The 16,943-nt window shown below is 40.2% G+C and overlaps 1 protein-coding gene across 1 annotated transcript in view; it reads right to left on the bottom strand.

Moving 5' to 3' along the window:
- Nucleotides 1-16,943, bottom strand: part of LOC115087156 (cytochrome c oxidase assembly protein COX20, mitochondrial) — an 80,126-nt gene that overhangs the window by 26,952 nt on the left and 36,231 nt on the right. The window contains exon 4 of the mRNA XM_029593954.1: nt 15,350-15,413. Within this exon, the coding sequence (XP_029449814.1) occupies nt 15,350-15,413 (64 nt within the window). The remainder of the gene's footprint in view (nt 1-15,349; nt 15,414-16,943) is intronic.

Genomic DNA, 16,943 nt, shown 5'->3' on the forward strand with positions numbered 1-16,943 from the left:
AAATAAGGATTAAGACAAACAGAATTCTCTATTTTTTCCCATAGTCAAAGAAAACTCTAGATCTCAATGCTTTGCACTCCCCTTTTTTATATACATATTAGCCAGCTTAGGCACTCATTAGGTACTCTTACCAACAGTAAGGCGCATTACTGGATTTCAGGGCTATACTTGCCGTCATTAAACAGCGATAGTCCACGTATCTTCAGCTTTGCCTACCAGAGAGTAAGAAAAGAAAAAAAAAAAAAAAAAGGGCCTCTAAAACTTTCTTACTCTGGGTTGCTGCAGCTGATTCATAGAAACATGATGGCAGAAAAAAACCATATGGCCTATCTAGTGTACCCATCCACTTGACTAATTTAGCTTTGATTCTCATTGCTCCCTCAGAGATCCCCTGTAATTATCCCATGCTTTCTTGAATTCAGATACTGTTTTTGTCTCTACTGCCTCTAATGGGAGGCCATTCCCATGCATCCACTATCCTCTCTGTAAAGAAATATTTCCTAAGATTACTCCTGAGTCTACCCCTTTCACCCTCATCCCATCACCTCTTGTTCTGTAGCCTCCTTTCCATTGAAAGAGGCTTTCCTCCTGTGCATGGAAATATCTCTATCATATCCAGGGCTGGTGCAAGGGGATTAGGTACCCTAGGCGAACCTTCTGCCTTGCGCCTCCACACCCCTCTCCCTGTTACGCTACCCCACGGTCTCGGCCCTGACTCCTACCTCATTCTTGTTTGTGCCCACCGAGTGTGTGGTTTTCTGGGCCGCGAGCAGGTTGGGTTCTACTCGTAGCCCGTCAAACCGTCACTCCTCTTTGCAGCCGCTTGCGGTCCCATATGGCTTGCGCCCAGTGGCGTACCAAGGGTCTCTGGTGCCCGGGGGCTAATGCATTTGTGTGCCTCTCCAGCACCCCCCCAAACCTTCTTCTACTATTGCTTAGTACAGAAAATCTATTAAAATTTGATAGCTTTATTCAACTAATTCTATATGGCTATGAGTAAAGTCTGGAAAGTATACAGGAAGGAAAAGAATGTCAATATAAATCCTGCACCTCCATTTCTGTAACACACTGCATCCATGGAAATTCACCCAACAATGGAGCTTGGGTGTTTCCCTTACAACTCAAACAAAAAAATGTTTTCAAATTCTGGTATCACCTCATAATAATAGCAACATAAGCATCTTTCACTGCCAGACACATTGTGAACTAACAGAAAATCCCACAAAAAAAAGACTCTCAAAATCTATACAGCAATTCGTAACATAACAGTAATATCACCAAGGACTCAAACAACAATAAACCCAGCTGTGAAAAAGCAGCACTCTAAATATTACACTGGGTCCCAGAATACCAATGCATAACCTACCGAGGAAACAAAACAACCCCAATTGCTATAGATCCCTACACAGACACGCTAGTAGAATCTCTCATCATGGTCACATGCACAGAGCAGAAACAGACCCTCACCAAATACAGAATAAAGGATCACAAATTAGACAAACTGAAATGGAAACCCCAAGAAGCCAGATTCTGAGTGTAACAATGGAAAAACAGAACCCCCATTCCTCAAAACAAATAAAATCAAGAAACAAAACATTAATTATAATAGTAAAACCATTCTAATAAAAGAATATTTTAAAACTACTGATAAATAGAATAATTTCTATTAATTAAAATCAAATACATTTTTTAAAAATTTCCCATGCACCAATAATATATTTCAAAAGAGCATACATAACAAATAAAACCCAGTAATTAAAACTAATAAGGATTTTAAAAAGCCCTTTCTGTCCATACCTGGGAACTCTTGATTTCCAGTCACTCTGAAATTGTCGAGGATTAGGTTAGGGGAGCGCACAAACCTTATCCTCGCTCTCACACACACAGGATCTTATACCCATCATAACCTCCCTCTCTCAGACATTGACACACTTTCAGGCTCTAAGACCCTCTCTCTCCCCACCACCCACACACAAGCTCTCACTCCCTGGCTTCTCTCTCTCACTCACACACACACACATACACACACACGCTCTCATACACACAAACACACACACCCAGGCAAGCTCCCAGTCACTCACACACCCCCATATACACACTGACACTTCCAGGTTAAAGCACCTTTAAGCTTTTTACCCGTACGCAATATTGCATCACTTTATATTTATTACCTGCCTTATCTTCTTTCCAGCTTGTTACAAGCTTCCAAGTTCTTTATTTCCTGTTGATTGTAACTTTGACTTATTCTTATCTATTGTTATCTATGGTTTTATTGAATTGTTACTCCAGTTATTCCCTTGTTAAATGTAAACCGATCCGATATGGTTATTTACTATGAAGGTCGGTATAAAAAACTGTTAAATAAATAAATAAATAAATATATACCCACACTGACCCCCAGGCAGGCACCAATTCATTCTCACACAGGCAGACCTCAGGAAAGAGTAACAGATTCACAGCTACCTATTCTAGACCTCTCATGATTTTAAAGATTTCTCATATCCCCCCTCAGCTGTCTCTTCTCCAAGCTGAACGGTCCTAGGCTCTTTAGCCTTTCCTCATAGGGGAGCTGTTCCATCCCCTTTATCATTTTGGTCAAACTTCTCTTTACCTTCTCCAGTGCAACTATCTTTTTTGAGATGCGGTGACCAGAACAGTACTCAAGGTGTGGTCTCATTATGAAGGCTTCCACACTTGTGCAGACATGAAAGAAACCACATTAATTAGCTTTATTGCTGCATAATTGACAAACCTGCTGCAGAATCAACATTCCTGAAGCTTTCCCTCCTTTTAATGCAATCTTTTGAAGAAAGCGAAGTTTCCCAATCCTCTCCTTGAGGCATACCCAACCAGACAGGTTTTCAGAATATCCATGTTGAATATGCATTAGATAGATCTGCTTACCTGGGTTTCAATGTATGCAAATCTATCTCATGGATATTCATTGTGGCAATCCTTAAAACCTGCCTGGGTACGTGTACCTCCAGGAGAGAGTTGGGAAACACTGAGCTAAAGCATGCCTGCCTACTTTCAAAGTACACACACTCTGCTCAGCCCCTCCCAACTGGCTGGAGGGAATCTTTTTTTTTTTTTGTTCTCTCATCACCCTCCATCCTCAAGTGAACAGGAGGGAAGGGGTGAAGTTGAAGTAAACCGAGAAAGCAGTCAGAATGTTTGATCCCTCAAAGATGAGTCTGATATAATTTCTGGATGGAGTGGAGTAGTGTCCCTTTAGAAAAATGTAATCTTTATACAAAGGTTCTTGCACCTATATATGTTGTCAGCCTCAAAGATCGAGATGTGTTTTTTGGAAGTCTACAATTGCTGGCATCTCAGACAGCTATTCATAAAAGCATATGTACATATATTTATTTTATTTATTTATTTTTATATACCGGTGTTCGATTTTACATATCACATCGGTTTACATTTAAACAAAAATGCAGGAAATCAGGCGATTCCTTTGTCAAATACATTGAACATTTATAATATGGAAATTGTTAACAAGGGGTATAAAAAGAACTTGGAGATGGTTAACACTATAGGTGCACAAAAGGGAGTTCTGGCGCTGTTTAACTGTCCTACGCTGTTATAAGAAGGTTATAAGAACATAAGAACATAAGAAAATGCCATACTGGGTCAGACCAAGGGTCCATCAAGCCCAGCATCCTGTTTCCAACAGTGGCCAATCCAGGCCATAAGAACCTGGCAAGTACCCAAAAACTAAGTCTATTCCATGTAACCATTGCTAATGGCAGTGGCTATTCTCTAAGTGAACTTAATAGCAGGTAATGGACTTCTCCTCCAAGAACTTATCCAATCCTTTTTTAAACACAGCTATACTAACTGCACGAACCACATTCTCTGGCAAAAAATTCCAGAGTTTAATTGTGCGTTGAGTAAAAAAGAACTTTCTCCGATACTCCTTTCATTATCATGAAAGGGGTATGATACGCTGAACATATGTATCCATAAAACATATGGGAAGAGATTAATCACTTTAACTGGCAGAGAGTATTATTTTCAATTCATAGAAGTCTTGATGACCAGCACAACTGCTGACAACTTTCAAATTAGTGTTACGTCAACTATTTTGTCTGTTGCCATGTGTCCAATATAGGCGCCCATATCTTTGTGTGTAATTAACAGGATGGCACACAGATGATACTGAGGGCATTTTCAGTATACTCATACTTGGAAAAACAGACTCAAGAAAATATAAAAAAGTTTCACTGTATTTCAAAAGTAATATTTCACAGTTAAAACATGTCTTTACTTGATAAATTTCTGATTTTTGTACTTAGTAAATTTTGTATTTGTACACAGTTTAAATATTTAAAATGTGAATAATTCTCAATAAAAAATTGACTTTTTTGCACAAAGATGTGAATCTTTATTTAAAATCATGCAAATTTGCCAACAAATTTCTAAAGTTCAACATGGTATTGCAAATTAAACTCTCCAGGACAGTCTGGTTAAAGTGGAGAATTTGTTGCAATGCAAAAATTTGCGCTTTATAAGTTTTCCTTGTGTTCCTATGGTCTCCGCCAAGGACATGTTTAGAAGATATATGTTGGAGAACCTAGAAATTCCTGAGACAGTTACCATCTATTGCTTAGATTTATTATTTTCCATCTTCCAAGAGTGAAATCAATCCCAAGGACTCCCCCCTATATCAGATAATTCTTTTGAATTATTATAATTATTATAATTCACTGATCCACAGCGGCACCGCCGAAGGTAGCAAGGGAAGGGCTGCCCCAGGAAACTTCGCTGAAGCACCCTCCTCTCCACCCCGACTGCCTGGTGGACTCTCCCTGCCACAATCACAGCATCTGTGAACTCTCTGGAAGCGAAGTCCTCCTTCCCCCACCCCACCAGAAGGAGGAGTCCAGCACCAAGGACAGCGCTGCCTAACACCCGCCCACATCGCTCCCAGCAGCACTAATCCACCATGGCTACACCAACTGTGCTTATGCTGAGGGGCGCGCGCACGAAGGAGCACAACAAAGGAGCCTGCCCCTTTGAGTGTGCCTGAGTCATGCCTGAATATAAAACAAACTAAAATTATTTTACCATTAACTCTACAATCCTCCTGCTGATAAAAACTCAAATCTTCAACCATTTCAGAAACACTTCTCTGCTCAGAGAGTATACTTTCTTCAAAAACCATCAAACATTTTAACTCGTCAGCTCCTCAATCTGTCAATAACATAAGCGGTGGTCACCTCCTATTACAGAACTGGCCACTTCACCTACTTTCTTCACCTTTAATCTCATTTTCTCATTAATTAGAAGGTTTGAAAAATGTTTATCACTCATATCAATATGTAAAACAAAAACATAAAAATTCTTCCAAGAATATCAACCATCCACTCCTTCCAACAAACAAGAATTACCAATATCTTAACACAGGCTTCCTGCTCACCCTTCTTCTAAATGCTCAATCCATCTAAAACAAAATCCCACTAATCAATATTATTAATGACCAACAGCCATCAATATTCTGTATTACTGAAACATGGTTAACTGACAAAGACAATGTACTCTTAAATCAATTCTCTCATCTAAACTACTACCTATTCCATGTACCTAGAAAAAGGAGAAAAGGTGGTGGATTACTAATCTATAAAACAAAAACTCAATTTATCCATAAAGAAAATTGATACTGACCCGTCATATGAAGTGGCCTTATTAAAATCAATTAGAGGTGAGCAGTCTTTAAGGTGAAGACCTGGAGGGCAGTATACCAATCCAATATTGATTTGTTTTGAACTCTTCACTAAAGAATTTCCTAATCCTGAAACTACAGTTATCCTAGGAGACTAACCTTCATGTAAATGATTCTCCAAGATCTTCCCCATGTGACATTTTCCTTGAAACAATGGAAGCATTAGGATAAACCCACTCAAAGCTGGAAATACACTCTACCTAATTTTCGCTAACCCAAACAAATGTAACAAAAAAACATTCAACAATTCCCTGGTCTGACCATCTAATCAAAGCTGAACTAATATTCAAAAATCAAATATTGAGCTTTCCTGAAAATACTAACACTTATATGATTAGAAGGAAAATAAATACTGATACACTAACAAACTTTAGAATCCAAAATTTATGACTTAACTTACAAACTATACTGAGGCCTTCAAACTCATGGGATACAACTCTTAAGGAAATAGCAGACAAATTTAGCCTGATACAAACCAGATTCTTTAACAAATATAACTTTCTCAAAATAAAACTGATGAACCCTTGGTATAATGAAACACAAAGAATAAAAAAAAAAAACAAAACACCTAAGCAAACTTGAACATAAGAAATTGCCATGCTGGGTCAGACCAAGGGTCCATCAATCCCAGCATCCTGTTTCTAACAGAAGCCAAACCAGGTCACAAGAACCTGGCAAGTACCCAAACACCAAGAAGATCCCATGCTACTGATGCAATTAATAGCAGTGGCTATTAGCTAAGTAAACTTGATTAATAGCAGTTAATGGACTTCTCCTGCAAGAACTTATCCAAACCTTTTTTTGAACCCAGCTACACTAACTGCACTAACCACCATCCTCTGGCAACAAATTCCAGAGCTTTATTGTGCGCTGAGTGAAAAAGAATTTTCTCTGATTAGTCTTAAATGTGCTACTTGCTAATTTCATGGAATGCCCCCTGGTCCTTCTATTATCTGAAAGTATAAATAATCGATTCACATCTACTCGTTCAAGACCTCTCATTATCTTAAACACCTCTATCATATTCCCCCTTCAGCTGTCTCTTCTCCAAGCTGAACAGCCCCAACTTCTTCAGCCTTTCCTCATAGGGGAGCTGTTCCATTCCCTTTATCATTTTGGTTGCCCTTCTCTGTATTTTCTCCATCGCAACTATATCTTTTTTGAAATGCGGCGACCAGAACTGTACACTGTATTCAAGGTGCGGTCTCACCATGGAGCGATACAGAGGCATTATGACATTTTCCGTTTTATTAACCTTTCCCTTCCTAATAATTCCTAACATTGTTTGCTTTTTTGACTGCTGCAGCACACTGAGCCGACTATTTCAAAGTGTTATCCACTATGATGCCTAGATCTTTTTCCTGGGTGGTAGCTCCTAATATGGAACCTAACATCGTGTAACTACAGCAAAGGTTATTTTTCCCTATATGCAATACCTTGCACTTATCCATTTTAAATTATTTCATCTGCCATTTGGATGCCCAATCTTCCAGTCTTGCAAGGTCCTCCTGTAATGTATCACAATACTCTTGTGATTTAACTACTCTGAATAATTTTGTATCATCCGCCAATTTGATATCCTCACTCGTTGTATTCCTTTCCAGATCATTAATATATATATATTGAAAAGCACCGGTCCAAGTACAGATCCCTGAGGCACTCCACTGTTTACCCTTTTCCACTGAGAAAATTGACCATTTAATCCTACTCTCTGTTTCCTGACTTTTAACCAGTTTGTAATCCAAAAAAGGACATCGCCACCTATCCCATGACTTTTTAATTTTCTTAGAAGCCTCTCATGAGGGACTTTGTCAAACGCCTTCTGAAAATCCAAAGACACTACATCTACAGGTTCACCTTTAGCCACATCTTTAACCCCTTCAAAAAATGAAGCATATTTGTTAGGCAAGACTTCTCTTGGGTAAATCCATGTTGACTGTGTTCCATTAAACCATGTCTTTCTATATACTCTACGATTTTGATCTTGAGAATAGTTTCCACTATTTTTCCCGGCACTGAAGTCAGGCTCACTGGTCTATAGTTTCCCTGATTGCCCCTGGAGCCCTTTTTAAATATTGGGGTTACACTGGCCCCCCTTCCAGTCTTCAGGTACAATAGATGATTTTAATGATAGGTTACAAATTTTAACTAATAGATCAGAAATTTCATTTTTTAGTTCCTTCAGTACCCTAGGATGCATACCATCCGGTCCAGGTGACTTGCTACTCTTTAGTTTGTCAATCTGGCCTACTATATCTTCCAGGTTCACAGTGATTTGGTTCAGTTCATCTGACTCATCACCCTTGAAAGCCATCTCCAGAACTGGTATCTCCCCACCATCCTCATTAGTAAACAGAAGCAAAGAATTAATTTAGTCTTTCTGCAATGGCCTTATCTTCCCTAAGAGCCCCTTTAACCCCTCCGTCATCTAACGGTCCAACAGCCTCCCTCACAGTTTTCTTGCTTTGGATATATTTAAAAATATTTTTATTATGAGTTTTTGCCTCTATGGCCAACTTCAGTTCAAATTCTCTCCGCTTATCAATGTTTTACACTTAACTTGACAATGCTTATGCTTTATCCTATTTTCTTCAGATGGATCCTTTTTCCAATTTTTGAAGGATTTTTTTTGGCTAAAATAGCCTCTTTCACCTCACCTTTTAACCATGCCGGTAATCGTTTTGCCTTCCTTCCACCTTTCTTAATGCTCTCTACATTAATAGTGGGGGTGAAAGGGAAATAGAACCTAAGGTTACTAAAAGCCAAGAGAAACAGGTAAGTATGAGAAAAAAAGAAGTGTGAAGCTTGCTGGGCAGACTGGATGGACAGATTGGTCTTCTTCTGCCATCATTTCTATGTTTCTATGAATACACCTGGACTGCACATCTAGGATTGTATTTTTAAACAGTGTCCATGCCTGTTCAACACTTAACCTTTGCAGCTGCACCTTTCAGTTTTTTCCTGACTATTTTCCTCATTTTATCAAAGTTTCCCTTTTGAAAATGTAGTGTTAGAGCTGTAGATTTACTTATTGTCCCCTCTTCTAGTTATTAGTTTAAATTTGATCATGTTATGATCACTATTGCCAAGTGGCAGTAGAAGAGGACCGGAAGGCTCATCTGCATACTGCTCCCAGCATCCCCCTGGAGTGGAGGCCAGAGGTCACAGCGAGCAATCCAGGGATTGAATTCCAGAGGCCCCTCTAAAAAGATACAAAACTCAGCTCTCTCAATATCGAAACCTTACAAATAAATCTAAAAAAAAAAAAAAAGGATTACTATGCAAAACTAATCCATGGAATAATCTTCAACTCAAAACTATTTGATATAATAAAGAATTTGATCAAAGAAGCTTCATGTCAAACATCCAACCCTATTTTCTCTAAAATATCTTGTAACAAATATGCAACTGCCCTATCTCACAAAATTATGAAACAATTCCCAATCAGTATCTCTTCTTTCAATTATGATGTCATTGATCCTAAAAATAAATTGTTAGACTTCAACACAGTCTCAAACCAATATCAAAACTTAAACCAGCTACTCATCCCCTTGACTCGATTCCGGCATCCTCACTAAAACAAGTAATCCAAACAATAACCTCCCCAGTTACAACTATTATTAACCTCAGCCACACAGAAGGCTTTGTGTCTCATAACCTAAAACAAGCTGTAATTAAACCAATTTTAAAAAACAAATCTGGAAAACTAGACGAATGGGGTAACTATCGTCCAATCTCCAACTTAACCTTCCTTGCAAAAATCCTTAAAGGCTGCTTTCTCTCAACTGTAATCTCACCTTGATGACAATAAAATCCTATGTCCTAACTAATTTGGCTTCTGAAAGAATCCCTCTACAGCGACTCTTCTTCAATCAATAATTTATCCTGTACCATGAGGATGCGACTAACAAATCTTACTGTCTTTCTGATTGACTTAACTGCTGCCTTCGATACAGTAGACCATAATCTATGCCTTCAACTAAAAAGCATAGTAATTGAAGGCAAAGTTCTAAAATGGTTCTCCTCCTTTCTTACCGACAAATCCTTCCAAGTAAAACTTAATAATCACCTTTCTGACACTTTCCAATGCACCACTGGCATTCCGCAAGGATCCTCTCTTTCAGCAACTTTGAGATCTACTTGCTTCCCCTATGCAAATTTAACTAACCTTGGACTGAATTTCTTTCTGTATGCAGATGACCTGCAATTCTTTGTCCCTTTTACAAACTCTTGAGAAAACAGCCTCACTTATTTCTGAGTGTATGACCAGCTTTAAAAACCTCTCTTAACTGAAACTTTCAATGAACCAAAAAAAACTGAACTAATCTGGCTAAGCAAAAGCCCATCTAAAACTATTCTCCCTAGCATCCATCTAGGAAACTAGCTTCTCTCCCCTGCAACTCAAGTAAGAGATCTCTGTGTACAAATTGATAAATTTATTCATAAAACCTCACATGAGCAAATTAATCAAATCTGGTTTCTTTAAACTACGAATATCAAGCCGCCTAAAACCCTACTGACATTATCAGATTTTAGAACTGTTATACAATAACTTCTCTAACCTGGACTACCCCCAGGCATCCCCCAAGACTTCCAGCCAATCACTTCAAGCCTCTCCAAAGTCTTCAAAATGCAGTGGCCAGACTCCTCACTGGGAAAAGAAAATTTAATGACATCACCACAACTCTGTTTGCTTTACATTGACTACCCATGCAATCCAGAATAATATACAAAGCCCTAACAAAAATTCACAATAATTTGAATCCTAATAATGAACTACTAGGAAGAAATTTTAATCCTCATACTCCTGCACATTCTCTTCGATCCTACAACAAAGGATTACTCGAAATGCCAACTATAAAAAAAAACTACCACCTAAAACATATGAGAAACAGAGCTATATCAATAGCTGATCCCACTCTCTGGCACTCATTACCAGAAAACCTTCCAACATTTACTGACACCAAGAAATTTAAGCAAGAACTGAAACCTGGCTTTCAGCACCACCACCTCCATTTCTCTTTAATTATAGCTCCCTCTTAATCCTTCGATACATCCCCTATTGTCATCCAGTTTATATGTCTACCTTTCAACTTTATTTCTATTAATTTTTTTTGTTTGTTAAACCTTCTACACCAGAGCTTTCCAAACTTTTCATGTTGGTGACACACTTTTTAGACAAACAACTTAGTGACACAGTAATTCAGTCTACTAGCAAATCAGAGGTTAAAGGTTAAACGAACGAAATGTATTTCGACAATTTATGTATGTTTCCTTAAATATATACATAGATCGTCGTGAAACATTTTGTCTTGTGAAAACCTTTCATTTATATTAAAAATATATAATATTCCAAGATTGTTTATTATTGTTACTCAAATTATAACAAAGATATTGTGTTATTCAATTTACCTCTTTAATGAGATGTATGAGCTTGATGGGATGAACACAGCTTTTGAATATTTGATGTTAATAAAAAAAAGTCCAAAGGGTCTTCTGTGTAATTTTAAAAAGCTGGCCAGTTTCACACTCTAAAATTGATAGCCTCATTCAACTAATTCTTTATGGCTATGAGAGTGAAGTCTGGAATATAGGAAGGGACAGAATGTCAATATAAATCCTGCACCTCCAGTTCTGTAACTCTGTGCATCCACTGAAATTCCCCCAAACAATGGAGCTTGGATGTTTCCCTTACAGCTCATCATACTAAAAGGTATTTTCAAATTCTGATGTCACCTCACAGAAACAGCAGCACAAACACCTTCCACTGCTAGGCACACTGTGAACTAACACAAAATCCCGCAAAAAAGACACACAAAATCTATACTGCAATCCCATCGTAACATAACAGTAATAACACCAAGGATTCAAACAACAATAACCCTATCTGTGAAAAAGCAAGGGTAAATATTACACTGGGTCCTAGAATACCAATATACCACCTACTGAGGAAAGGCGACTTACTGTAAAAAGGTGAAGGGGGAATGTAGGGCACTCTTGCACGCCTCTATTGCCCAATTGTCGCGGCTTCATCAAGCCAGACAAAGTTCTAAAATTTATAGTCGGCTGGAAAGAGCGAGATCGGAACTTCGGTCGTTGGATCTCGACATTACTAATCTGGCTTTAAACATTACCAAACAGCAGTTTTATGAGGAAGGCGATAAGGCCGGCCATCTTTTGGCCCGGCGTCTCAAGGTGGTGCTTGCCCAAAATAATATTGCTAAAATCAAAGACCCTAAGGGTGAGGTGTTTACAACATCTCACGATATTCGCCATAGCTTCACAGAGTTTTATGCGGCGCTCTATGAAGCAGATCATGCTATTAAAGACAAGGATATTGATAGCTACTTAACTCCAGTTGCCTTGGCGACCCTGACTCCTGACCAACAAGCACGGCTTGATGGGCCCATCACTGATGCTGAGGTCCAATACGCTATTAAAATGTTGAAGGTGGGAAAGGCACCGGGCCTTGATGGACTTTCGGGGGGCTATTATAAAAAATTGACACATTTTGTCTAAACCCCTCACAGACATGTTTAACTCTTTACGGGGTGACCCGAGGTTAGCTGCACATTCTAATGTAGCAGGTATTACGGTTATTGCAAAGCCAGGGAGGGATCCACAGTTATGCGGCTCGTATCGACCGATTTCCTTGATAAACCTTGATCTTAAGCTACTAGCACGTGTTCTCGCGGAGCGGTTAAAGACTATATTACCCGACTTGATTCATAATGACCAAGTTGGCTTTGTACCAGATCGGATGGCCAGTGATAATATTCGTAAAGTAATTGATTTGATAGATTGGGTCCAGGTCAAACAAATTCCTGCAGTACTCCTGGCCATTGACGCTGAAAAAGCCTTTGATCTGGTTCACTGGCCCTTTCTATTTAAAGTATTGCAAAAAATGGGTTTTGGTCCTTATTTTCAGGGTTGGGTACAAGCCCTCTATGACTCCCCACAGGCTAGAGTAAAGGTGAATGGAGGATATGGCTCGCTCTTTCCTATTCAGAGGGGCACCAGGCAGGGCTGCCCCTTGTCCCCCATGCTATTTGCTCTTTTTTTGGAGCCCCTTGCCTCGAAGGTCCGTGCTTCATCTAAGGTGGTGGGGGTTGCACTTCCGGGAATTCATTGTAAAATGTCGCTTTTTGCGGACGATGTCCTCTTTACGTTAACGAAACCCTTTGATTCTCTTACAGCTGTGAAGGGTGAACTCGAGGATTTTCAGAGGGTTGCTGGTTTCAGGGTTAATCATGATAAATCAGAACTATTGAACCTAACTATGAACCAATCTGAAATTGAGCGTATAAAGGAGACGTTCCCCTTCCAGTGGGCGACCCATTTTATTAAATATTTGGGGGTTCATATTGGAGCACGTATATCTGACTTATTTAGCCTTAATTATACCAAACTCTGGCAGAAAATAGAAGGTGATCTCCACCGGTGGGGTAGAAAGGCCTTTTCTTGGATGGGACGTATTGCAATCCTAAAAATGAATGTGCTCCCACGCTTACTATATCTGTTTTCTACTCTCCCCATACTAGTGCCAAAAACGGTTCTTATAGTCTGGCAAAGGAAGCTTTTTGGATATATCTGGAAGAGGAGACCGCCCAGGGTGTCGAGAGCTGTCCTCTACCTCCCACGTAAAAGTGGGGGGCGGGGGGTCCCACACTTAGCATGGTACCATGGAGCAGCTCATATGAGAGCTATTATTGCTACTTATCAACAACGCGATACTAAGCAATGGGTCCGCTTAGAACAAGCCATGATAGCGGGAATGCCTATTCAAGCATTATTTTGGCAGCCCAAACACACATAGCGGACTATTGGTTATCTGCCTGAGGCGTTACGAACCACTCTTACCATATGGTCCCATTGGCGCAGTCAGCTCGTTGGTCCCCATACATATTAGCAGCTGACACACTTGTTCCATAACACTGCTTTTCAGATGGACTTTAGTTCCCCGGTTTTTCACAACTGGAAGCAGCAGGGCATAGTCACTATAAGCCATCTCTGGAGGGACGGGGATATGATCCCAACCCAAGACTTCATGAACAGAGTTAAAGGGGGTATGGGGGGGACTTCCTGTGAGTGGCTCAAGTCCGACATTTTCTACAAATGATACAGGACGCGCATTTAGTACGCCTCACTAAATCATTATTTGAGACCTATTGTGAACATGCTGATAAACTCCGACGTGTAATCTCCAAATTGTATATTTTATTAAATGCGCGGTCCCCTTTTGCTTTTCCTCACCTTAAAGCCTGGGAGACTGAGTTGGGTGTCAGTGTCTCAGACGAAGATTGGGTTGTTGTATTTCACAACACTGCTAAAAGCTCTATTTCTGCGGCAATTCAGGAACACGGTTATAAACTTTTATATAGATGGCATGTTACCCCAGTCCGATTGCATGCCATGTTTCCCCAGCGATCTGCTCAGTGCTGGAGACAATGTGGACAGGTGGGATCCTACCTTCATATCTGGTGGTCATGCCCAATAGTAACTGTCTTTTGGAATAAAGTGTGTGCCTGGTTGCAGGATGTGCTTGATATGGATATTATCTTGGGGCCCCTTCAGGTCTTGTTGAATTTGCCTTGCGCGGATGTGGACAAATTCCTGCAAGCTTTTATAACACAGGTACTTATTGCAGCTCGCCATGAAATTGCTAAGGCGTGGAAACTACCTGAACTGCCTTCTTTCACAGCGGTGAGCCATAGACTACATCTGTGTCATCGTATGGAGCACCTCACTGCAATACGTCGGGACAAGGTCTCTAAATTTCAGCGATCCTGGGAACCCTTTCTTAAGTGGCTACAAGGACACTCTTTACCAGATGACACTAGCTAGGAGCTTGGATTGTTGTTTTTTTGGGGGGTTTTTTTGGACGTGGATCCAGTAACATACAAGGGGGTGTGCCTCATATCTAATACCACTCGGATTTTGTACTCATGACTGTCCTAGTTCATGTTACGCATTGTTGTTCTTTCATATTGTTACTGTTTTGCTTACTATCTATGAGATGTGATATTGGGAAGAGACGGGGATGGGAGGGGAGGGAGAGGGGACGTGGGGGAATTCTTATCTGAAAATTGTATTGGTCTCATTATGGTATTTCTGTATGTTAATTGTTTAATTTGACCAATAAAACTTTATATTCAAAAAAAAAAATTATATTTAAATGACAGAGCTGACCTGATGGTTGGTGATGTGCACTGCCACATGGAAGCTACCTGGTTCAATGCCCAAGTCAGGTCTTCAGCTTCTTAAGTCAACCAGGGCTGAAAATGTTGTGGAGGCAGTGGTCACAACCTCCAGGAGATGAAAAGGGAAGGAGTCATAATCATTGCTTTAACATGACACCTGGTGGTTGGATTCAGGGGCTATGATTTCAGGATCCTGGAATGAGCCCTGATGTAGGGGCCCCAAACTCAGGGCCATCACTGCAATGACTATACTAAACACAATTTGGGCAGGGATATAAAATAAAATTTAAAAAATTGCTTGGGTCCAAAATGACCTGAAAGCACAAAGCAGCATGAAGAAACTACTAGGTCAGAAAAACACAGTATCACAAGTTTAACAGCTCTGTCATTAACAAACATAAGGAAATAGCTCTCATACCAACATCCCAGAGTCGTCAAAAGAAAACCCCCAACTCCAACATCACAAGATCGTCTCACTCTACCTGGAAAAAAAAAAGGTTTTCTTTTAAAATATGATTTGTAAAATTGCACAAACCAGTGCCTATCTGAAATACAGAAATGCTAAATACCAGTTCATACACCTAAAATTAATCAAGTGGGAGAGGTTATATATATGTTGCTCTTAAATGGTTCCTGATGATTGCCCAAACATCACACAGCAATAACATACAAAACTAGCTTTACTGAAGCTCAGTGGTTCTAGAATAGCCCTTGACTATCTGGTTTTCCGGACATTCACAATGAATATGCATTAGATAGCTGCAAACAGAGAAGGCATCACATGCAAATCTCTCTCATGCATATCATTATGAATATTGTAAAAACCTGACTGGGTAAGGGGTTAATTCCAGACTGGGCAGAGAAGTACTGCTCGTTAAAAGGTGGAGAAAATGCCTGCAGCTGGAGCACACTGGGGAAATATATCTGGGATTTCCTGACACAGGGCTCAACTTGTTGCTCTGGCTTTAAAAAAAAAAAAAAAAAAAAAAAAAAGGAGGAAGGGATGAAGTGAAAGAATTGCCTCAGCCAAAAGCATTGTCCAGAAAGTAGTTGTGCACACTTGGTGAAGTTATAGGTTAGACCAGGGGGTGTCAAACATTTCAGCTTTGGAAAAAAAAAAGTACTTTAAGCAGGCCAACCACGAGAAGGTGGCCGGGGGGAGGATTTGTATATTAAACTATGTACATTTTTATTTTATTACAATTAACTGAAAGCACAAGAATGTCAGAAAATGACTATCTGGTCCTTCCCCCCACCACGAGGGAGGGGCTGATGGCATCTTAGTCATTGGTGCTGGGAAGGGAGACAGGGATCTTAGAGGAAAGAAATGGAGATCTCAGTCAGGAGGGGCAGGATAGTAGGAAAAGAGGATAAATGAGGAAGGCTGGAAGAGGGGAAATTAGTAATAGAAGAGGGAAGCAAGGGTGCTTACAGTGAACTGTGTTCTCACAGGACAAGCAGGATGGTAGTCCTCACATATGGAACCCAATCACGGAACACTTCTGTCAAAGTTTCCAGAACTTTGACTGGCCCCTACTGGGCATGCCCAGCATGGCACTAACTCTGCAGCCAGCAGAGATTCCTGACAGGAATTTTCCTCACGGAATTACTAAAAGTTTATTTGCCCCACAGGGGTCCCTCTAACTTTTTTCAAGCCGCGGTACTCCGGTAAGTTTTTACCCGTTTTCTGTCTATTACCGTCGACTGTACTGCGGCTCAATTTTTTCCATGGCCATGGCGTCGGGGTTCCGTCGGTGCCCAGAATGTAATCGCACCATGCCCATCACAGACCCTCTTAAAGTCTGTGTAATGTGTCTTGGACGAGAGCACGATGTCCTAACCTGCACCAAATGTGCCTTAATGACACTAAAAGGTCGCAAGGCCAGAATGGAGAAGATAGAGCCTCTCTTCTGTGCTCAAACCCCGACTCCGTCCATTGCATCAATGTCGTCGGAACTGGCAATGTCAACTTCGCGCCAGTATTGACCACCGTCCGGTGACCGTCCGGCATC

This window comes from Rhinatrema bivittatum, chromosome 3 (genome assembly GCF_901001135.1).
Source record: "Rhinatrema bivittatum chromosome 3, aRhiBiv1.1, whole genome shotgun sequence".
Taxonomy (NCBI): domain Eukaryota; kingdom Metazoa; phylum Chordata; class Amphibia; order Gymnophiona; family Rhinatrematidae; genus Rhinatrema; species Rhinatrema bivittatum.